We start from the raw sequence: 25074 nt of genomic DNA, 5'->3' as shown, positions 1-25074 counted from the left end.
AGTATCCGTTCAGAACGGATCCATTTGCATTATTCTGTAAAAAAAAAGTCTAAGTCAAAACGGATCCGTCCTGACTTACATTGAAAGTCAATGCGGGACGGATCCTTTTTCAATTGCACCATATTGTGTCAGTGAAAACTGATCAGTTCGGCTCCGCATCGCCAGGCGGACACCAAAACTTCCAGCGTTTTGGTGTCCGCATCCAGAGTGGAATGGAGGCAAACTGATGCATTCTGAGCGGATCCTTACCCATACAGAATGCATTGGGGCTGAACTGATCCGTTTTGGACCGTTTGTGAGAGCCCTGAAACGGATCTCACAAACGGAATTCAAAACGCCAGTGTGAAAGTAGCCTTAACACTGCTGCTTACTGAATGTCTGAGATTATATGATGTGGAGTGTCATATGACTGATGCCATATTTCTGTTAGGCCATAGATCAGGGGTCAACCGCCTGATATGAGAAAGGTATGCATGCAGAATTTTAAATACATGTATATTACACAATTGTATGTTTTCCTATTATATAAGCAAATTTAAAATAAAGTAACAACTGGAATAATCTAGATATGAACCCATAAATGCTCTAGATTCCCTAGTATTCTGGCTTACTCCGATATAAGCAGAAGTTCGTGTTGATAACATTTATTTTCCCCCTTCTTGTGCAGGTTTAAAGGTGTGCAGGCCAGTGTTCTGCGTGGAAATGACTACTTCTTCCATGAGAACGGGACGCTGGAGGTACCAGTGGCGCAGAAAGACAGCAGTGGCACCTATACATGTGTAGCTAGAAACAAATTGGGGACAGACCAAAAAATCATTAAGCTTGAAGTGAAAGGTAATGTATCAGAAAATGCATCAACTGGGCCTAAAGATATGTTGTCACGTTTCTGCATGTTATACATTTTCCCCTTTAATTCTAGAACCAACTATGATCATCTCTCAGCCAGAGTACAGGGTTGTCCAGAGATATGGCACTGCTTCCTTTGAATGCAAATTCAAACACGATCCCACATTAGTAGCAGATATGATGTGGCTGAAGAACAACAGTGAGATGCCGGTGGATGACAGGTAGTTTATGTATAATCTCAGTGCCCACGCTGTAAATTACTAGATGGTTTTGATAGACGTATTATGCATTGTTTTCTTGTGAACAGATCATCCCACATAACTCCTTTTATAGGATTGTATCATGCAGTTCATAGCAGTCTTATGATTCACAGATACACTTATGAAAAAGAGCGACTGACAATCAAGAACGTAACCGAGAAGGATAAAGGCATGTACACTTGCGTGGCAAACACTACCTTGGACAGCGTCTCAGCCAGCGCTGAACTTTCTGTTGTTGGTGAGATGTTCATCATATTTCTATTTAGTGAACTGATTTGCTTTTATGGTTATTGGCAGGATTCCATTATTCTAAGACCGCAAGGCAACAGTGCTAACCACTGCGCTGCCAAAGCACGGCTGTGAACATTACTTCCTTAGGATTGGTTGGGGTGTCAGGAATTGGTCTCAAAGGGGGTTTCCCACTAACAACTCTTATCCCCTACCCACAGGATCCGACTCAGCAATCACAAGAATAGGGTCCCAGAATTCCCTATGTGAATGGACCAGGGTGCATGCATTGCCAGTGTTCCATTTACTTCTATGGGACTGCTATGGGACAGCACTTATCACTCAAGCAGACCATTGTTCCATTCAGATTGAGTACTCGAGTACCCCCATTCTCGGGATTGCTGGGGCAACCAGAAATCACAGCCCCAGCAATCAAACACTTATCCTCTGTTGGTGGAAAAACCCTTTAACAATATGCCATCATTGTGTGAGATGATTAAAGCAAAGAAATGTCAAGCTTTTTTTGAAACCCAATAACCCAATTTACTTTACAGGGGTTGTGCAACGATTTTTATTGATGACCTAGCCTCGGGATAGTGCAAGAACATTTAGACTAGAACATCCAAAGTCACAGGTGCAGATCCATAAAGCTAGCATGCAGACTGCAAACAAAAAAACATATGGCAGCACACTTATACATGCAAACAATAGAAATAGGCATTAGGGATTTTTGGGATTACAGTGGTACTATACCTACTATACATGAAAAATGGAAGCTATTTGCACACATTTTTGATCAAACGTGTGTTAGGCCCATCTACCAACGTCAAGATAGGTCATCAATATCTGATCCCCGCAGGTCCAACACTCGGGAACTCCGCTGATCAGATGTTTGACAAGGAGGCGGCACTCCATGTAGCGGCGTCTCCTGTGGAGCGACGGCGTAGTGTAATTACAAGTGCTTGCTCTGTTCAAGTAAATGGAGTGAGTACTCGACATTAGACTGCACTTCCGAGACAACGCGCAGTGTAATGATCAAGAAGCGGCGTTCACATGGAGTCACTGCATTATGTGACTACAGTTCAGTAGACCCGTGGTGAGATAGGAATTCACAATTTTTGTGAAACTAGCCTTAAGGCTGTATTATACTGGCCAATTTTTTAGCTGAAAATCGCTAACGAGTGATCACATGAATTCTCGTTCGCGATCATCTTGCAGTGTAATACAGCCACTGATTGCCCGATGAAGGAGCAAATGCTTGTTTATCAGGCAATTCAGATTTTTAAGCAGGCTTAAAAATCAGGGCTTGACGGCGGCAGATCGTGCCGTCTAGTAGCGTTCTGAACGCTTGGCCTGTGTAATACAGGCTTTAGTCAATTCATTTTACTTATTTTAGCACTCTGTCTACTATGTAAGGACATATTGTATGTAATTTACAGGATTGTAGGGTAATAAATGAAAATATATGTCATCCTATGTGATACAAACTCGCATTTCATTTCTACCATGCAAGGAAGATTCACACATTTAACATCTTTAAGAGATTTTCACACTGGAAACAATCCCATTCAAAATGTATCTACTGGGGCCATCAGCTGTTCTGCTCTCAGCACCCTTGGAAAAAGGCTGGTTTTGGGTGTTGCCATTTCACCTAGAGGCTCTGCTCTCTTTGTAACTTCCGCACCCTCTGCACTTTGATTTAAAGGGTCAGACACTGAAAACATTATCACGCCTGGCCCTGTCTATCAAAGTGCAGAGGGCACAGCAGTTGCAGAGAGAGCTGAACCTCTGGGTGTAATGACAATGCCCCTGTTGCTCCTAGAGGTTAATTTGCATATATTAAAACTTTATTTTTGTCAGCAATGCGGGCACTTATGAACATGGGACCAACACAGATGCCTTCAGCTGCCAAGTGCACTTGTAACATCTGCTGACAGATGCCCTTTAAATACATTTTGTAGTGTCAGTTTATAAGGTTTAGTCACTTTGCAGGAGATTTATCAAGACTGGCGTTTTCTGCGCATGTCTTGATATCCCCTGCGCTGCCTGAGGATGTGGCTAATTTATGACGAGGCCTCTGATACATTAGGCACATCCTCCTGCAGTCCGAGCGCCTAAACAGAAATCCATGACAGCTCAGAGCTGCTTTAAATTTCTGTCCTTATTTATGCCAGAAAACTGGCGTTTAGAAAAGTGGTGAGGACAGCGAAAAAGGGGAGACTCGACAATTTTTAAAAAAGTGGTGCAACTTTTTAACGCCACTTTTCAGGCACACAGGTAATCATTCATTTCCCCCTTTGTGTACAGAGTAAAATTCTTGGAGCTATGATGTTCTCGCACTCCTCGATTGTATACGGTTTGTTTGATTGCCAGGTATGCTGGTTTTTTTGTGCTTTTTGGTTTTAACCCCTTCACGTCACGGTGGTTGAGGTAATGTATGGAACGAGCTGCTGCAGTGAGCCCGCTCCATACGCGATGGGTGCCGTCTGTATCATACAGCAGGCACTCGGCCACAATGACGGGGAAAACGATCCCGCTGAACCCAGTCATTTAACCCCTCAGGTACTGTGATTGTGGCACCTGTGAGGCAAGGCCGCTACCTCTGCCTTCTGTTCGGAGCCCCTGCAGTGAAATCGCAGGACTCTTATTGGTTACCATGGCAGCCAGGACACTTTTGAAAAAGAAATTGTGATCAAAAAGTAATACATGCCACAAAAATGGCACCAATAAAAACTACAGTTCATCCTGCAAAACACAATCCCTCATACAGTGGATGGAAATATAAAAAATGTATGGTTGTCAGAAAATGGCGATGCAAAGAAAATTTTGATTTCTTCAAAGGTTTGTTTTTAAAGTAGTAAAACAAAAAAAAAACTATACAAGTTTGGTAGCGCTGTATTCGTATTGAGTCACAGAATAAGAACATCATGTCATTTTTAGCTCACAGTTTAAAAGCCCCAAAAACCTTGGTGGAATATTTAAAAAAAATTCAATTTAACCTAACAATTTTTTTTCCTGTTTTCCAATAACAGACATGGTAAATTAAATGATGCCCTTAAAAATTACAACTTATACTGCAAAAAATAAGCCCTCATATGGCTATGTGAATGGAAAATGTAAAAAGTTATGGCTATTGGAACGTGGGGAGGAAATAACTAAAATGCAAAACCAAAAATGGGGCCGGTGCTTAAGGGGTTAAAAACGAAGACTAATGGAGTTATATTGGTTTCATTTGCAACACATTTAGTCGCCAGTGCGGCTTCTGTTACCCAAGGTTATTCAGCCTTGAGAAATGATGAGTCAGTGGCTGATGAAGAAAATCATTTACATTCCAAGAAACACTTAGTACATTTTTAGCGTTATTTATCTGGTCAGATAAGATTTAATGGATATGTATTTTACTCAAGGCTATGGAGTAGATCCCATTTTCATACTAGTTATTAATGGAAATTGTTGGTGGTTTACCCAAATATATCCAACCAATAACATTAACCACATTGTATTTACTGTATGATTATAGCTTCTCTATACACTCCTAGTGATGTGTTTATTACTAACATGTTGTTAATATCCCTTGCAGAGCCCACTCAACCACCTCCAGTAAAGACCGGTAAAATGGCAACCCTATCCATATATATGCTTAAACACATCACATTCTCACTATGTGCATCTTCCATGGATGATTATGTTGCATGAATGTTTCTTATTTTAAAGGAACACTCCAAGCAAAACTGATATTGTGTGCTGTGTCTAGTGCGGGGCCTGAGAGGGCGGAGCATGTCTCGGTTACAAAGACCACCAAAGTGAGTGCGTATTCTCCTCATGCCCTGCACTAGTCAGAAGAGGGTTATCAGTTATGCCTGTAGTGTTCTTTTACATGCACATTTAAAGGGGAAATATACTTGTGTAGTCCTACCGGCAAAGAAGGCATCCAGAGGTTTTAATCCTAAAACCGTAAAAGCCTCTAGTGCTCTTGGTGGCCATTCCATTGTGAACAAGCGATTACAATGCTCACCAGAAATGCCCATAACATACCACCTTTCTCTTCTGCTGGACTATGTTACTTCTTATTAAAGCTAATAATTCCCCTTTTTATATAATAAGCTGGTTATTTTTGTGCATGGCCTCTACTGAAGTAATATTCCTTGTACAGTATGTGCTAGAGCTGGTGGAAGTGATTAGGTATTTTGGTTATAGTAGACGTGTTGTAGTACATGTGTTGTGTATGTGTCAGATGTGTATGTGTTATGTAATAATGTGTTTGATCTCATCAGAGGGTCTAGATTTAGGCTCTGACATGAATTTGCATCCCATGTATGTGAATGGGGTTCCTGCAACCCCGTTCAGATGCAGCGGAAAATTTGCACACATATTTTTCTCTGTGTAGTGGGGGGAAAAAAATCTCCTGCAGAAATAGTAATGAATACGCCAAAGATTTCCCCCATTGAGTGACAATGCAGCAGATCTTTGTACGGATCTGCTGCTCATTCGCCAGCAGAAATCTGTAGAAATACAGATAGGATTATACGTCAAGGTGTGAACAAAGCCTAGTGTAAAGGTCCCTTTACACGGGATGATATAACAGAAGATAGTCGGGAAGGAAGTGTTCCTTCCCGACAACCTACTGATCGCTGGTGGAGGAGACTGGTGCATTTACAGAGCATGGAGAAGAGTGATCGCTAATTCCATCGTTCTTCCCCGTACTGACTCGTTGTTTGCTGGCAGGAGGTCATGTTTGCACGGCACAATCTGCTGCCAGTAAACGATCATTTTTGTGTGCGCACAATGATCGGATTACCCGATGAATGAGCGTTTTCCTTGTTCATCGGGTAATCGGCGGTACATTTACAGTGCCCGATCATTGCTAACAAGCTTTGCTATGAACCCTCGTTAGCGATATCTGTGCAATTCTCGGCCCGTGTAAAAGGCTCTTAGACCGTAACTTCTACAAAAGAGTCCTAGGATGTTTTATCTTACAGGGGGTTGCGCCAGGATATCTACTTATCCCCTACCCACAGGATAGGGGATAAACATTTGATTGGTTTAGTTCTCACCATGAGACCCCCCACTGATGATGAGAGAATGAGTGGAGTGACAGCATGGATGCGGGACCTGCCACTCCATTCATATAGGTGCAAGGGCCCCTGGACTAGTGATCATTGGGGGCCCAGCAGTTGGACGCCCAATGACCGGATGCTTATTCCCTGCCTATTGTGTAGAGTGGGAATAAGTTGATATCATGGCTTCAAACCTTTAATTATCAGATAAGGTGAAAGAATTCTTCACTTTATGCCTGCTTGAATGTCTGTTACAGGTGGATGCATTTTATTTTCTACAGTTTATCTTACTTTATGGCCAATCTATGCCTAACCCACGGCATTGTACATGCTTGATTTGCACTGCTGTCATTTGTAACTGTATTTGTAGCTGCATGTGAATACATTAATGTCTTGCTCATGAATTAACAGATTTGCTCCAAAGATCTGGTTGCTTGACTATCTCTCAGTAGAAGACTTGGATTTCTTTTACAAAACAGAACATTTGACTTTCAGATCGTCCAGATCCACCCTTGGACTTAGAACTGACCGATCGCAGTGATAGAAGTGTTGCACTCTCTTGGGTAGCAGGAGATGATAATAACAGCCCTATTACAGGTAATAAAGCATACACAAATTATTATGTATTTCTCACTGAGTAAATTATATGTTGTTCCAATATTCTTTTATATAAAGACCCTATTTCTTTAAGCATTTGATAGTTTAAGAAATGATAGTTTTTACACTGAATATTGGCTGAAAAGCAGTGAATTCCTCTAATACAATACAATCAATAGCTACGTCTAGTTACATAACTATATTTAAACTATACAAGATAAATTCATTCTTCAGTGAATCCAGCACGGCCTTACAGGTGCCATGTTCCATAAATGCTAGATTATTGTATTCACAGATGATGGTTATCCAAATAAACCTACAATCAGACAATTCCCAAATAAAATATGAGGCAATAACTTACAGTATGGTCTAGTCATGGGCTATTTTTGCTCAGTTTTTCTTTTTTTTAAAAATCTAGAACAATATTTGTTATATTTTAGAATAAAAACAGCCGACTATTGCAGTTGCTGTTGCTGGACTTCAAGGCTTCAAATTAAACAGGATTAAGTAATTTAGAGTTTTTTTTTACTTCCTTTGGATTAAAATGGTAGAAGTATACGTTGAACTTGATGGACCTGTATCTTTTTTTAACTTTTAGCTGGAACATCTCTTTTGTTTTCAGAAATTATCATTGAGTATGAAGATGCAATGCATCAACCTGGAGTATGGCACGTCCATTCTAAAGTCAGCGGAACGGAGACCACAGCAACCTTAAACCTCTCTCCATTTGTAAACTACTCCTTCCGAGTTATAGCTGTCAATGAAATTGGTCAAAGTGACCACAGTGAATCCTCAGAACGTTACATGACTAAAGCAGCAGGTTTGTAAGCTGGAATAAAACATATCTGAATAGCATATAAAGTACAGCGTAATTAACAGAATATATTTTCATTCTCAGAGCCTGATACTAATCCATCAGGTGTAAAGGGCTTAGGTACAGAGCCGGACAACTTGGTGATCACTTGGAAAGTAAGTGGGGCCTTCATTTATGTACAATTGTCTTTAACAACTTCTATTTGGAGCTCTTAAGTATGTTTGGAGAAATATCTAAGGACGATATAATCCTATTTGGTTAAGTAATCTTGTAAAACAAAGTGTATACTGTACATTATCAGATTTGACATCTTGCTTTTCATTCTTACTCATATAGCCTATGAAAGGCTTTGATTCCAATGGACCTGGTCTTCAGTACAAAGTTAGCTGGAGGCAGAAAGATTTTGATGAAGACTGGACATCTGTCACTGTGGCAAATGTTTCCAAGTATATAGTGTCTGGCACGCCAACCTTTGTACCGTATGAAATCAAAGTTCAAACTTTAAATGACCTTGGATATGCTCCAGAACCCGCTGTTGTGATAGGACATTCAGGAGAGGATCGTAAGTATCTTAAAAATTTGAGGGCCTAGAAGGATATTATTATAGATTAATTTCTCTTAATATATAATGACTTCCTTTTTTATCTTCATTAGTTCCAATGGTTGCACCCGGTAATGTTGAGGTGGATGTCATTAATACTACTTTGGCAAAAGTTCGGTGGGATTCTGTCCCTTTGACATCTGTTCGAGGTCATCTTCAGGGATACAGGGTAGGAATTTTATCTTGTGTGATTCTGCAAAGATAGTTTATTTTTACTATTGTGTAAGGACAGGAATGTTAAACATTTTTGTATTATACTTTATTATCAAAAGGTGTCTACTTTTTACTAGAAAACAGCATGTAAAGAGTCTTCTTACCAATGCTCTTGAGTGTTGCTAAGGAGAGTCCATTTTCAGCATTTTACTAAGCGCTTATGTGGAAAGTACTGAGGCTATGTCACAACCCCAGCCCCTGGCTCTATGTGTGCCCTAACTATCTGTGCCTTACTTCCTGCCTGTCTGACTTGCTGCCAGTGCTGATGTCACGGCCTATGTGTCACGGCCTATGGTGTGTTTTGTGACACTTTCCTTCACTTGCGGTTGCTCGTGGCAACGTGTGGTGTTGTGTGCATGTGGAGGCAGTGTCTCGGCCTTCTGGCTGTTTCCCAGGACATGGTTGCCTCGCATTCTGTTGCCGGTGGTAACAGGTGGAGTGTGATGTTTGTGTGTACTCTTTCCCTTTAAGTGGCTTTCTTCCCTTGCCTGGTGTTGGAAGGGTTAACTCCCTTCCTAGTGAGTGAACACTGGGTGTGTCTGTGTGTGGGTGTGGCTACTTGGGCTATTTTGCTCCTGCTGGATGCCAGTAGCTGAGGGGTACTCCAGCCATGGTTTTTGCTGGAGTCATCCTCCTGGTCTTATATACCATCTGCCCAGTGTGGGCCACCCTTGTGGTCATAAGTAATGTTTAGACATAGATGTTCTTATCTTATTATATGTCTAGTGGTGTCTCTATGTTTATTGCAGTTTCTGGGTTCCTGTGTGCTTTGTGTGTGTGCTGTGTCCTTTTGTGTTTGGTGTGGACATTAGCACTTGTGCACTGGTTCCAGTCTGTGTGTCTGTGGCAGGTAGGTGTTGTACTAGTTTCACTACCTGCCATTGCCCTCTGCTGTATATGTTCCCCATTCCTTGCAGCTTGGCCAGTGAGACTCCTGTTCATCCGTGCCTAGGAGGAACAGGTCGTCTTACCCTGCTCCTAGTTCCAGGGCTATCCTGAGGGCTAGTAGGGACCCTAGGTTCCGGAGTATGAGCCCTCCTACCATCAGGGTTGGCTCATACAGCTAGGAGTCAGAGTCAGATTTAAGGACGCTATAGGAGGTGACCTGCTCCCTGTTTCCTGTCCTGGCCCAGCAGCTACCCTTTATTATTGACACCGCACGGCTGAGGGTTTCCCCCACCCTCGGCCGTGACTGCTGGCAGCTCAGACCTTTATCTCTACTCCTTGAGCTTGTCTGTTAGTTAAAGAGCTCAGGGAAGAGAAAGGAGAATGGAACTGCCAGCACTTAATGCTGACCGTAAGTGTTATATGTTCCCATATACCTACTAAGCGCTTCCCTGCGCTCTGTAACTAACTGAAAAGAGAGAGGAGAACCAGATTGCCAACGCTTAGCTCGGATAGTAGGATTACCAGGAACACAGTACACTAAATGCTCAGCGCCGGCAGTATTGTTCTCTCTCTTTTCTGTTACTTAGTGAGTGCAGGGAAGAGAGAAGAACGAGACTGGCAGCACTTAGCACTGACAGTAGGTATACAGGAACTTAGAACACTATCTTTCATTGCTATGTGCTATCAGGTCCATTTATCTCTCTCCTTGTACTTAATAACAAAAAAAAAGTGCAGGGAAGAGAGAAATGTACAGAGCTGCCTGCGTTCAGTGCTGGTATCATGTCAGATAAGCAAGGAAACTGGTAGGTTACATATAGGGAGCCAGGGGTTGGGGCAGTGAGAGAAGAGGCAGGCTGAGAAGCCTGCCTTTGTATGTTCCGCATAATCGTCTTCAGTGCTCAATAGAACGCAGACTCAGACACTTTACACCTTGCTGTCTATTAATAATATACACCTTTCCTAATAAAGTATAGTACAAAAATGCTTAACATCCCTGTCCCTAAAAATCTTAAAAATAAACTGTAATGACAGTTACACTTTAGGCTCCAGTTACTCTTTACATGGATTGGATTGTCAAAATGTATATATTATTTGATTTAAATGAGAATAAAATGACCTTAAAGGTTTTTTTTCACATCAGCAAGTGGCATTTATCTTGTAGAGAAAGTTAATACAAGGCACTTACTAATGTATTTTTATTACCCATATTGCTTCCTTTGCTGGCTGGATTCATTTTTCCACCACATTATACACTTCTTGTTTCAATGGTTACGACCACCCTGCAGTCCATCAGTGGTGGTCGTGCTTGCACACTACAGGAAAAAATAGTGCAAGTGCTTTTTTATAGTATGCAAGCACGGCCACCGCTGATGGATCGATCGTAACCATGGAAACAAGCAGTGTAAAATGTGATGGAAAAATGAATGCAGCCAGCAAAGGAGGCAAAATGGACAATCACAATACATTATAAAGTGCCTTCTATTAACTTTTTTTACATGATAAATGGCACTTGCTGGTGTTACAAAACCCCTTTAAGAATCATTCCTGGCAAAAAGCTATCTTTCCCTGGACTCATGGAGATCCCTCCATCCCTGCTGACCTATTTCCTTCAGGAGATCTTCCAGCCCCTCCCTTGCATGAATCCTATCCCAGTACTTCTTCCAGCAGCAGACCAAACAGAGTGGTGCATATCAGAAAGGCATGTGACATTCTCATTACAGCCTGCACAAGGTGCTTCTGGAAGAGGAGCAAAGTCAGAGAACATTACCAATTTTAGAATGTAACCAGAAATTAGTGTTTTGGTCCATGATGTTTCTTAAAAGAAACACTCATATCAAAACGTATACACTGTGTCTGCAGGCTTGAGGGGTTCCTGCAGGACACAGAGTCAGGAAACGCAGAAGATAGAATGTTTATGTTGTCAACCGCCCACTCACACTTTCCACTAGTCGGAATACAGTGTATCAGTTTTACCCAGTGTGTTCTTGTAAGGGTGTAGATCCTCTAGTCTAGGAAGACAAACGGCACCAAAAAAATTGGTGTTATGGCTAAAATAAAAGAATTATACCATATCACCTTTGTAATTAGATATTATTTCGAAGTGTCTTTTATTTTGGCTCTTTTTCCTTTACACCTAACAGGGTTTTCCACGTTATATAAAATCTCTGGCAGTCCCTGTAAAAAGGTCAAAAATAGCAAAAAAAATAAGTTATGCTTACCCGTTTCCTCCCTGCTTCTTCCAGCGCTGAGCTCTGGTCTTCCTCAGCGCTGATGTCTGTGTGCCAGATCACCGTGCAGCCAATCACTGGCCTCAGCAGTTTACGGGATAGCACTGCTGAGGCCAGTGATTGTCTGCAGTGGTGGCCTATGTGCATGAAATGTCAATGCTGCAACCAGAAAAACAGCAGCAGGGGGGACCAGAACTCAGCGCCAGAAGAAGCAGGCAGGAAAGGGGTAAGTATAATTTATTTTCCAATTTTAGACCATTTTACAGGGACTGCTCAAGTTTTTATTTAATTCAGACGACCCCTATTAGGTTCATTAATTGGCCCTGGTAAGATTTACCATACATTCTATTTACTGTAATATAATCCTAAACTTTACAACATTGTGTATCTTCTCCTCTACCTGGTTATTATAGGTGTACTACTGGAAAGCACAGAACCAAACCAATCGAAACCGAAGGCACATAGAAAAATGGATGCTGCCGTTTGCTGGAAACAGAACACATGGGATGCTTCCTGGTTTGCAGCCCAATACCAACTACTTTCTCAATGTGAGAGTGGTCAATGGCAAGGGTGAAGGTCCTTCCAGCAAAGATAAATACTTTGAAACCCCAGAAGGAGGTAAGACCATTTATAAATATGCAGATAGTAGTTTTGCCATTTTATCTGTTAAACAATAGACAAAGACAGTCATTTTTGTTAAATGGTGGAGATACATTAAGCTTTTTCTGGTAGAAATGTTGAAAATTTTGGCACACAACCTGGTTTGTGACAAAATCTGGCAACCTCACCACAGGCTGAAAGTGGGACCTCCTTGGCCAGTACATTTGACTGTAGGTGCACCAGAAACTTGGTGTACATTTCACCTGAAATCTACTCCATGTCCTAGTATGAGTAGATTTAATTTCTGGCGCATGGGTGTCTCAAAACATGCTACAAATATTAAGGGGTGTGCACCTCTTAATAATTGTGACACATCTCAGGCCGGCACAGTACAAATTAAGACCGGTGCGCACAATGCCAGTGTTAATAAATCTCCCCCGGTGTATGAAAATGTTAAGCCGAATATCGAAGAAGACAAAACATTTAATGGACAATGATTTGTCAGTTCCTAGAAAATACATAGTAAAGTATTTGTAATATAGTAGAGTCAGTAAAGGATATAGAGTCAGCTAGGGAGCAGATGTGCACCTTTCATACTGAAGCACATCATGAGGCCCCCTAATGCCGTCAGCAGGAATCAGATGGAAGAGCGTTTCTGTCTGAAATCACAGCGGCTGCTTTCTCCCCTGAAATAATTATTTATTTCTGCTCTGATTTCTAGCACAGAAATTGGCACAGTTTGGTGAATTTGGACATGAATAAAAGGGGTTCATCACTTTATGGCTAATGCTAAGAAAAGTGGGTTGTAGATGAATATGTACAACTAACTAATATACCCTATCTTGAATTTTTGCACGATTTTCTGAATTGGTTAAGTCAAAGCCTCTTTTGCCGCACCTTCCCTCCCTACCACATGGTTCTGTCCATAAGATGGCTGCAGATGAAGACCGTGTCTCCAGACACTGTGCTAGATTCTTAATGTCCATGACTGCACAGGAAGCTGATTGACGTGTCACATGCCTCTCCATCTGCAGCCATCTTATGGACAGAATCACCTTGGGGATGGGAGCAAAAGCAAAGCATATTGAACAAGGAGTTGTGGCTTAACTAATACAGGTAACAATATACACTTTTAAGAAAAGAATGTTAGTAAGTACAACACACATTTCTTACCCTTTTAACAACTAGACCAGTGATTATAGGAGGTATCATGCCCCCTGGCATTATGGAACAGGGTACGTTACTACTGAAGACCAACAGACTAAGACACAAAATGATTGAACATTGCGTAGAGATGGAATCGCTCTGTTAATGGGCCAGGAGACATTTTTATTTTACATATAAGAGCACTAAAACAACTAGACACCTGAAACTCGTACAGAACTCATTTGACTTAGGCTAGAAAGTTTGGCATGTCATGGTGGGGAAAAGGTGCAAAATGAGTCACCTCATCACTCCCTGCCTTCATTTCCAGGGGTACTCACAATAGGCAGCACAGTATATGATCGTAGCTTTGTGGCTACTTTCCTGTAATGCCTTTTAGGCTACTTTCACACTAGTGGCACGGATTCCCATCGGGTGAACAGCCTGTCGGATCCGTCATGCCGCTAGTGGCCGTGGCCGTGTGCTGCTCCGTCCCCATAGGGGGGCGGAGGCGCGGCGAGAGGCTGCCGAAATAAAACTACAACATTTATTCCGGCAGCCTCTCGCCGTGCGCTGCCGTGCCTCCACCGGAACTCCGCACCGACTCCATTATAGTCAATGGGGGCAGAGCGGCAGTCCGGGTGCACACGGTCACTAATGGCAGGACAGATCCGACAACGGCTGTTCACCCGACGGCCTGCCGGAGGTCCGTGCCGCTAGTGTTAAAGTAGCCTTATTAGGGGGTACTTGGCTCCATTATGTTAAAACGCTTACTTTCAAATCTACTGTACAAAACAAGTGCTGTAGGCAATGATGTCTATTTTAGAAGAAGTCATGGGAATATTCAGCATTTCCCTATTAAAAGGCACAGTAACTACTATTTAGAATAACAGTGATAATAGTTATGTCTTTATTGATCTTAATCTTTCCTAAAAAATTTTTTATAAAACTGAATCTGACATCAAATTATATGTTGTCAGTTTTGTGTTATTTTACTTTATCAGCGAGCATCTCATTTTCAGATATTCAGAGCTGATGTATTCCATTTACATGTGCAATACTTCTACATAGAGATACCTTTATTGCGACCTATCTTCCGTTCTGGGCTGTAGTCACATGACCACGTCCATGCAGTTCTGTCCTATTTCCTGTGATGTCCATGGGTGCGTCAAATCAGCATAGCTAGGGGAGTGTAATTATCTGGGTGGGAGGTGCTGTAAACTAGCTGAATGTTGTTAGACCCATGGTAGAGAAAGAAGAGCATTATGGATTAGGTTGGATGCAGCCGGACGTGGTACATACAAGATATAAACCACAGTGATTAGTTTACATGGTGAAAGTGGGTCAGGAGAGTCCAAACTGAAAAAAGCATGAGCATATCTTTTACAAACCATAGTAATCCCGGAAAACCCCTTTAATTGGCAAATACGAAAATTGCGTTTTAATCATTTTGTCTCAATAGTTCCCAGTGTGGCGTTTTTAAATATTTTGCACCGGACACCTGATTCATTGACTCTGACGTGGAGCCCACCTGCACATCCGAATGGGGTCCTGACGCAATATACTTTGAAGTACCAGTCAAGTAAGTCTTGTGCTTTGTTAACGACATAGGTCATGATGGGTATGATCTGTTTTATTGAGAAAAGAACTAGGATTTTTTGTATTTAACTTGTGAGGATAGGAATACTGGATTGTTAAATGACATCTCCTGGAGTTACCATGTGGGGTTCTACACCAGAACTCATGTAGGCTGGGAGATGGCCTCTTTCTCTTCACTCAACTACGGATGACACTTTGTCTTTTCCTTCTAGTAAATGCCACTCATGAATTAAGCCCACCAGTTGAAATTACAATCCCTGCAAATGAAACAAGTTACATTCTTATGAATTTAGTTCAAAATACAAGATACAAGTTCTACTTCTTTGCGCACACTGCTGCGGGACCTGGAAGTCAAAGTACTCAGGAGGCAATAACAGCAATGGATGAAGGTAAGATGGGTATGTACCTGTATAGACCTACTCTCTTGCCTTAATATGCTTATTATTTTACTATGAAACTGCAGGTTTTGTGGACATGATTTACTGCTTAATTGCAATACAGAAGGCTTGTATTAGATTTCTTCCAGCAGATCCATCTGATTTTGTCAGAATTTTATGTATATGGAGACTTGAACCACAATAGTTCAGTACTAATGTATTCTGAAGGTGGGTAGCTACGAGTCATTAAAGGGGTTGTCTCAACAACTGTCCATGTGTTCTATAAGGCTACTTTCACACTTGCGGCAGAGTGATCCGGAAAGCATTTCCAATCCGGCAAAACGTATGCCAACTGATGACATTTGTAAGACTGATCAGTCAGAAAAATGTATTGAAATGCCGGATCCGTCTTGCTGGTGTCATCCGGCAAAATGGATCCAGCAATTTTTTTCACCTTTCTTTTGGTCTGCGCATGCGCAGACTGAAAGGATGGATGCGGCATTCCGGTATTCTGAATGCCGAATCCGGCACTAATACATTGCTATGGAAAAAAATGCCGGATCTGGCATTAAGGCAAGTCTTCAGTTTTTTTTGGCCGGAGATAAAACCGTAGCATGCTGCGGTTTTATCTTTTGCCTGATCTGTCAAAAAGACTGAACTGAAGACATCCTGATGCATCCTGAACGGATTGCTCTCCATTCAGAATGCATGGGGATGTGCCTGATCAGTTCTTTTCCGGCATTGAGCCCTTTTGACGGAACTCAGTGCCTGATAAGAAAAACACAAGTGTGAAAGTAGCCTTAGGGCTCTTTCACACCTGCGTTATTGTCTTCCGGCATAGAGTTCCGTCGTCGGGGCTCTATGCCGGAAGAATCCTGATCAGGATTATCCTAATGCATTCTGAATGGAGAGTAATCCGTTCAGGATGCATCAGGATGTCTTCAGTTCCGGTACGGAACGTTTGTTGGCCGGAGAAAATACCGCAGCATGCTGCGCTTTTTGCTCCGGCCAAAAATCCGGAACACTTGCCGCAAGGCCGGATCCGGAATTAATGCCCATTGAAAGGCATTGATCCGGATCCGGCCTTAAGCTAAACGTCGTTTCGGCGCATTGCCGGAGCCGACATTTAGCTTTTTCAGAGTGGTTACCATGGCTGCCGGGACGCTAAAGTCCTGACAGCCATGGTAAGTGTAGCGGGGAGCGGGGGAGCAGTGTACTTACCGTCCGTGAGGCTCCCGGGGCGCTCCAGAGTGACGTCAGGGCGCCCCAAGCGCATGGATCACGTGATCGCATGGATCACGTCATCCATGCGCATGGGGCGCTCTGACGTCATTCTGGAGCGCCCCGGGAGCCGCACGGACTGTAAGTATACCGCTCCCCCGCTCCCCGCTCCTACTATGGCAACCAGGACTTTAATAGCGTCCTGGGTGCCATAGTAACACTGAAAGCATTTGGAAGACGGTTCCGTCTTCAAATGCTTTCAGTACACTTGCGTTTTTCCGGATCCGGCAGGCACCTCCGGCAACGGAAGTGCATGCCGGATCCCAACAACGCAAGTGTGAAAGAGGCCTAAGGCATATGGTGAATCAGAGCAGAGAACTCCTCTAGCCTTGAATGTATTATATGGATGACTATACATCTGACAGGCCATGCAGTAACATATTTCAGCAACTGCAGGGAAATGTCTGACTGGCCGCTGTTTCTCTACCAAGGATACCCTCTGGAATGGGTTGCCTCTAATGACACCTCTTTAAATGGCTCCGGCAAATGGTGATGGAGTGGCAGTGGGGTGAAATATAAGACCCCATAATAATAGTTGATTTTTATTACAAGAACTGTTTTGTTCTTGTAAAAATGCTCAAGATGTTTTTTTCCTGATTTATATTTTCCCAGTAGAGTTTGTTGTGCACAGCATGTCCTAAATATCATTTATTTGGTGTCCTTCTGTTTCCATTTAAAGCTGGTTTCCCCCCACCTGCTGTGGGTGCAGGCAAAGGTAAAATGTAATATTGCATGCTTTTCTAAGTTTGTGAAAGCCTTCCATCAAAATGCTAAGAGGATCATTCTTGCATTAAAAGAAGCCACTTTTACAGATGCTAATGCAGTTTAGTGTGTTGTCCTTGACTTCTAAATGTGCAGCTTGAAGCATAGCATCTGAAGATGCAGTTGAATGTTCATGACCAGTAACCCAGGGACCGAGGAGCATTGGTGACTCCTTCCATTATAACATGTTGGCTGTAAAGCCTGTATTACACAGGCTGATTGAGCAAGCGATTGTCGGGAGGCAATCGCCTGCTAACCAGTGGAGGAGACTGCTGCTATTACATGCAGCAATCTCCTCAGCAGTATGGGGAGGTGCGATCGATAAGTCAGCGCTTGTCCAAATACTGCATAGTGGTTTGCCGGTGGCAGATCATAATTAGACAGCACGATCTGCCGCCGGCAAACAATGATTTTTAAGAAGACTTAAAAATCACTATCGCCCGATGAAATAGCTCGTTCATCGGGCAATTGGCGGCAGTATTACACTGGAAGATGATCGCTACAAGCAAAAAATCAGCAGCTGTAATACAGCCTTAAAGGGAACCTGTCACCTAAAAAACGCCTCCCAAACCGCCAGCATTACCTGAAAGTAGCCAGCAGTATGTTCCTAAAGATCCTTTTCTTCCTCCGTCAATATAAGGTTGTAGTAATACGCCAGCTATGGTTCAGGGCATTTATAGTAAAGTATCCAGTAGTGTACTATACATGACATACAAAACATTTGCTAAATTAAATATCTGTAGTGAAAAAGGCTGGAGTTTCCATGTGTAGAACTGTTCAGACATGCACCACCAGATGGCAGCACACACTCAAGAGAAACTGCTGACTGAAGCATTAAATGTTAAAATTGAAATCTTCCTAGCTTTTGTGTGCAGACTATGGTAATATCGTCTTGGCAGAATAGTCTGCAGCACGGGTGCCAAGTCACCTGTGGTTAATTAGGTAGATGATGAAAACAGCGTCTGGTGGGCAGAGGGGCTGCAGTTTGGAAGCACCTACATCTGGGAATTACTATCATTAGTGGTTAATGTTTACCACAATATTAGGATTCCACGAGTAAGATAATTCACTAATTAAACTAGATGGAATTCAAAGAGCACAATTTCCCTTAGCAAACGTTCAAGGATTTTCTATCTATGTGTTAAACCCTACTGCCATTGTTGGGTGAAGGCAGAAATTATAGATCTATTGTGTAAGCCCCATTTATCAAGCTTGTTGGATTTCCTAGAATACAGTACCAGTAGTGGGGATGATTGTGGCTTTATACCTCTGTGTATCTCCATATGCATGTCATTTATGCAAAGTGAATCTGCTTTAGAAAGCTTATGGTAAGGAGAATGAAGGAGAATGTTAACCCTTTTCATCTTTTTTCCAATGGTGTGCATGATTCACTTGTGTTGGATTTTTAACAATTAAGTTCAACTGCTTAGAAACTGAGGGCCGTGTGTGTTCAGATACAAATTATGGACACGCTGCAATAGAAAATACAAATGTATTTAGTGTGTAGATGCTGTAAAGCTTTTTTGCACGAGCCGACGATCGTTCCTATGAACGTTCTTCCCTGATAATTACCCTGCGTAAATGTGCTGCCAGTCACTCAACAGGCGAGCAAAGCACACATTTATCCGTTTACAAGCCACAAAAAATCATTTTCCGGCTGCAGATTGACCTCTGGGATTTGCTGCTCAAAACAGTGGAACTTTATGGGGACAAATAATCATAGTAGCGATCATTCATCCCCATACGGGGCGGGGGGGGGGGGGGGGGGGATATCTGAACTTAAACAAGCAGTCAATGATTGGAAATTAACTGTTTGTTCCTAATTATTGCCCTGTATATTGGTCTAAATAAATGGGCGTTTAGAGTGCATTTACTCAGGGTTTTCAGGGTGCATAACATATGGTGTATGAATATATCAAATTATCCATACGCCCCAATTCACCCGACAAAGCCAAAGAAGTGTCCCTTTGGCTGCTGTTGGGCCAGTATACCTTTTTATCTATAGTGTATTGCGCTGTTCTATACAGAGACATCAGGTAAATGTATAACATGCAGTATATGTTTTTTAACATTGGAGCCTATGGGCAACATACAGTATGCTACTGTATGCCTTTACAGTGGCATATGTATATATACCACTATCCTCCCGATGTATAACTTTGATATAAATGGCAAACTCAGTGTGAATGCACCCTTACTCTTTCAGGGGATCTATATAAACGGCCTAAATGGGTAGCAAAATGAAAGGGGTTGTCTCATCTAGCCATTACTAAGGTGGTATGAGACACAGTCCTGAGCACCTCCCTGCCAGATCATTGCAGAGCACTCCGGTGTAGCTCCCATTGCAGTGCATGAGAGCTACGGGAACAGCATAGCACAGCAAGCAAGTTTGTGAGTTAGGGAAACACCATAACTTGCTGTACTACACGTGTTTCCGTAGTTCCCATGTACCACAATGGGAGCTACAGAAACAGGGAACACCGGAGTGCTCTGCTGTTTCCCATCCAGAAGGTGGTCGGGACAGTGTCTCATGTCGTCCAGATGAGACAACCCCTTTAAACTCAATAATGAAACTGCCCTTTAAAATATATTAGGTTAATCAGGCAAGAGGATAACATATGTTATTTCGCAGAGGGAGAATATCTTGCCGAAAAATTTTGTCGTAGTAAATTAACAGGATGCCAAGCAACTTCCAGATTTTTGTTTTAGGCTGTCTGCCATTTTCACCTTCTGCTACAGTACATCACTCATCTCTGAAGTTAGAGAGCAGTCTTGGCATTCTGTATTACAGACAGGATGCAAACATGTGCCAGTAAAGGGTCATTAACAAATAATGTGGACTGTATTACTCCTTGTAGATACACAGGTGTATAACGCTTTGTGTATATCTTTATTCATTTCATCACAGCCATAAGTCCGTAATAAACAAAAAAGTTTATGACAGAAGACATAGGAAGTTTCTACCAAAAGAGAAAGCTATGGTGGTTCGGTGACACTCTAAAAAGTCTAGGTGTCGTTGAGTCCAAATTTTGCTTTTGTAGGGCAACATTATGCAATAAATTGTCCAGAATAGAAAAAACAGCAGCCAAAGACAAAGCGGTGAAGGAAACTTTAAAAGAATAAAGTACTGAAGTTTCAACATGTGGTGAGCAGTGCTGCTTTTTTCTGTTCTGGACAATATGTTTGTGTACTGTTTTCGATGAGCGCCACCGGATCTCACTAGTCTAATGCTGTGCACTGTGCTGTGACACGACGCCGCACAGCGAGCAGCCGAGGACCAAGAATAGGTGAGTTCAGAGGCCAGAGAATGCTGCATCCACCTCTTCCTGGTCCTCCTGTACTAATGAGCGCCTCCATAATGGAAGTGCCTATTAGTATTCACCTCATAAGACGCACTGACATTTTCCACTCACTTTCCCCACACTAGTGCGTCTTATAGGGGTGAAAAATATGGTATATTTTCACCCAGTAATTGTATGCTTATTTCATCAACCTGGACAGCGGTGATGGTCAGTTCGCCGTGTTCGCCAGCAAACACATGCGGGCTGCCATCTTTAGTAAGGTTAGACTCACCTGTCCGGCGATGCACAGGTAAGCCCTTACCTGTGCCTGTGCGGCGAGCCGGTCTGAAATCAAATGCAGTCACCGGGAGCAGGCAGTTCCGAGAACAGCCCGATAAAGGCCCCCCAGCGGCTGTTCTCGGAACTGCCTGCTCCCCATGACCGCATTTGATTTCAGACCGGCTCGCGGCACAGGCACAGGTAAGGGCTTACCTGTGCATCGCCGGACGGGTGAGTCTAACCTTACTAAAGATGGCAGCCCGCATGTGTTCGCTGGCCATCACTGCTGGACAGTTCTGGAAAAAACTGGCATATGCTCTGTTATGTCTGTGATTCTCTTTATGAGCCTAGCAAATGAGACAAGGGTATGGTACTGTCACATGACCTGTTACAGAGCTTATAGTCGGCATCACTAGAAAGGCTTCCATTGTTGTGAATGCGGTTCAGTAGTTTTAAGAAAATTGATCATGTACTAATCGCTCCTTCTGCCCAGGCCTTTCTCTGGGTGCAGCAATCTGATTTGCCAGTCTATTTGATTCCTTTAATGCTCATGTTAATGTGAAACTGTGTTCAGGAGGCAGACATTTTAATGGACTTGGACCATGTGTGAGGCACAGACAATACCATGTTCTTGACTAGTGTCTTATTGCAGTTTTATTCCGGCCGCCTCTCGGCATGTTTGCCATGCTGCCCCCAGAACTCCGCCCTGCCCCCATTATAGTCAATGGGGCCGGAGCTGACTTCAGGCGGCACGCGTGCACTAGCGGCAGCATGGATCCCGCAGGCTGTCCACCCACCGGAACAGCCTGCCGGAGAAGTCTGCAGCTATTGTGAGACTAGCCTTACTTGTCTGGTGTGCCGTGATGTATTACAGCACTACAATTTGACATGGTGATTGTGTACTCTTTGTTGTTTTTTTGTTTGTTGCTTCTCAGACTCTGTCACTGCTTAGTTAATTCGCTTACTTAACACCACGACTAATTAAAAATATAATCCTTTCTTTACAACTCATGCAAATGAGCTAGTAATAATGGTTATCTTTATGTATGCTTAAGGGACTTCTGTAGATTTAGAAAACACACTCAATGGTATTCACTACTTACCCAATAGTAAGCAGGGTAAGTGTCATGTGGTGGATAAATCTCTGCCTTATATATATGAGAATATACACCGATCAGCCATACCATTAATACCACCTACCAAATGTACTGTGGACTAGGTGGCGTACAACAAGCTACAATGCACTGTGTGTTGTCAGTAATTTTTTTTAGCAATTTTGCTATAATAGCCCTTTTGTGGCATTGGAACAGACAGGCTAGGTTTTGCTTCTCACGTACATTGAGCCTTGGATACCCATGGATCTGTCACTGATGCACTGGTTGTCCTTCTTTGACCCACTTTTGGTAAGTTCTAACCATCGCATACTGGTGACACTTCACAAAGTCTGCTGTTTTGTAGATGCCGTGACCCAGTTGTCTAGACTTCACAATCTGGCCCTCGTCAAATTCGACAAGATCCTCATGCGTGTCCATTTTTCTTGCTTCCACTTGCTGTCTAAGATTTAAGTTCCTGGATGCAATTTTGGAAGGCAAAATCAGGAGTGGATCATAAAAGGAGAGAATGTATGGAGGACAGATACTTCTTCTTTTTTCTGAATTCACTCCTGGCTTTGGCCTCCAAAACTCCATCCAGAAACCTGAAGGTATCCCACCCCTTAACAGTTAGTCAGTGTTATTCTCCACACTTTAATATTATGGCTGATGGATACAGAGATACATGAGGCAGTCTATACAAACACATTTATATTATTCTGCAATCCAGGTGTAATCACAGTAGTTTGGTATATGTCCCGCAGGTTTTTATTACATTTGTCTTTTTGTATTTGAATGTAATGAATATGACTACAAATGCTATTACCAGAAAGAAAGGTGGCAACCATCTATTCCTATTAGAGAACTTATGTGAATAAGACGCACTGCATGACTAGGTGCCTTGATAGCAGTTGTTGTAGCTCACTTCACAGCTTTCTAACACTTTGCTTCACTGAAATAAGCATGAATTGCATGGATATGTATATTAACAGGTAAGCGTGTGATGTCGTTGAGATTAACAAGTCTGATAAAGTGCCTTTCTCTCTGTTTCTCTCTTACTTTCCATGCTGGTGCTGGATGAACGGCAGATTCCTTTTTTGCCACTTCCACTGTTATGCACACTGTTCGCCCAACGCACTTCAGGGGTATCGTCTTTCTTCTTCTTGTGTGATCGATGCTATTGTAAATTTACACTAGTTCTGCAGATAGTATGTATGAAAACGTATTACCAAAGAAAAGTTCAATCCACTAAGTGGAGTAACATTCATGGAAAATGCTTTCCAAGCAGTTGTTAAAATGTTGGGCTGCAACTGCCCATTAAAGATGTAGCAAGACGCAGTTTAACCCTTGTGGCTCTGTGGATTGTGAGTTGGCTGCTTCTACATGCAAGGCCATAATACATCCTGTAGCAGAGAGAACACGTCTTCTTCGTTTAGTGGATTAAGCTTTATATATTGCGGTTACACCTCAAGGACATAGATAGTGTTACTAACTACTAGCAATGTCTGTGCTGTGTATAAGATTTGCATTCAGTACAATATGAAAACCACATTCAGTGACATGAATCTATAGAAGTGTTTTTATTTTTCTCCATTACCCTGAACTATAAAGGCCAGCACTTATTTCCCATGTTACTGGAAATTGATGTTGCCAGTAAGGCTAGGTTCACACCTGAGCGTTTTACAGCGTGTTCCTACGCGCTGTAAAACGTTCAAAAGGCAAAAACCAATGCTTCCCTATGGACATGGTTCTCACCTGAGAGTTTTACAGCGCGTACGAACGCCCTACGCCCCAAGAAGTACAGGAGCTTCTTTGGGGCATATTGTCGCGCGTATTGTGGCAGTTTTTCATTGGATGCCTCTGTGGTTAATCACACAAGCGCTTGTACTACGCGCGTTTCCAAAATACGCCCCAAAATACGCCTCAAAAACGCCCGATAAAAACGCCTGTAAAAAGCGCTTATCGAATACGCTCAGGTGTGAACCCAGCCTTACTCCTTGAATGCCAGGAAAGAAATATACTGACGATGCCCATCTAGAATTAATCTGAAATAGCACCCACGCCCTGTCTCTTCCAAACACACAGTAAAATGTACACTTCCTACCAGGGGTAGAAGAACTGGCAAAATGGCTGTATACCATGCATTGAATCAAAGGAACCCAAAATATAAGTACACATGTTGTGGAGCAGTACACCAGTAGGCTTTAAATATAAGAAAAAAAGGGATTTCAGCTCTCCCACCGTCCTCCTTCGCCATGCACGGATCCCGGACCAGGAATCAATCAAAACAGTTGAAAAAACCAGCAGCAGGATAAAATCCAATTTCTTTATTTCTTCATTATAAAATTCATAGGCTGACCAGACAGGCAAGGTCTACGCGTTTCGACTGTACGTCTTAATCATGACCACATGATTAAGACATACAGTCGAAATGCGTAGACCTTGCCTGCCTGGTCAGCCTAAGGATTTTATCATGAAGTAATAAAGAAATCAGATTTTTTCCTGAGCCTGCTGCTGGATTTTGTTATTTTTTTATTTTTTTGTGTAAGTAGTTAATAGTGTATTCATTTGGCCTTAGGACCTTTAGGTCCACCACTTGTAAAAAAATTTGCAGGGTTATTTGCAACCTATTCTTTATTAAACTCTTTAACTTGTGTGGGAATCTGCAATGCAGTCTTCCTATGGGTCCTTATTATGGCCCTTAAATCATTGAATAGAAGTGATGCCTGTTTAACATGCCCTTTGATGGAATATGGCACCATTTTTAATACAGGTTATTTAGTGTGTGGTTGTGTGCATGAGGCCTAACTGTAAGGCCCCATTCACATGACCATATTTTTGGTCCCCATCCAGTCCGCATATTTTACCAATTGGAGCCATTCATTTCAATGGGGCTGCAAAGAATAGGACAGCACACCCGCAAGAAGGA

The 25074-nt window shown here is 42.4% G+C and overlaps 1 protein-coding gene across 13 annotated transcripts in view; it reads left to right on the top strand.

The window, feature by feature from the left end:
• Nucleotides 1-25074, top strand: part of NRCAM (neuronal cell adhesion molecule) — a 191792-nt gene that overhangs the window by 151854 nt on the left and 14864 nt on the right. For 4 of the 13 annotated variants that reach the window (XM_040410857.1, XM_040410870.1, XM_040410859.1 and 1 more), the window contains 12 exons: nucleotides 668-834; nucleotides 920-1067; nucleotides 1220-1344; nucleotides 4915-4944; nucleotides 6887-6988; nucleotides 7611-7808; nucleotides 7887-7957; nucleotides 8139-8364; nucleotides 8457-8572; nucleotides 12146-12350; nucleotides 14938-15057; nucleotides 15287-15472. In XM_040410857.1, the coding sequence (XP_040266791.1) occupies nucleotides 668-834; nucleotides 920-1067; nucleotides 1220-1344; nucleotides 4915-4944; nucleotides 6887-6988; nucleotides 7611-7808; nucleotides 7887-7957; nucleotides 8139-8364; nucleotides 8457-8572; nucleotides 12146-12350; nucleotides 14938-15057; nucleotides 15287-15472 (1694 nt within the window). The remainder of the gene's footprint in view (nucleotides 1-667; nucleotides 835-919; nucleotides 1068-1219; nucleotides 1345-4914; nucleotides 4945-6886; nucleotides 6989-7610; nucleotides 7809-7886; nucleotides 7958-8138; nucleotides 8365-8456; nucleotides 8573-12145; nucleotides 12351-14937; nucleotides 15058-15286; nucleotides 15473-25074) is intronic. The other 9 variants (XM_040410880.1, XM_040410860.1, XM_040410856.1 and 6 more) reach the window with 3 other exon arrangements.

Source organism: Bufo bufo, chromosome 1, assembly GCF_905171765.1.
Source record: "Bufo bufo chromosome 1, aBufBuf1.1, whole genome shotgun sequence".
In the NCBI taxonomy this organism is placed as follows: domain Eukaryota; kingdom Metazoa; phylum Chordata; class Amphibia; order Anura; family Bufonidae; genus Bufo; species Bufo bufo.
The sequence above is the reverse complement of the archived record's forward strand: the minus strand, read 5'-3'. Positions and strand labels throughout refer to the sequence as shown.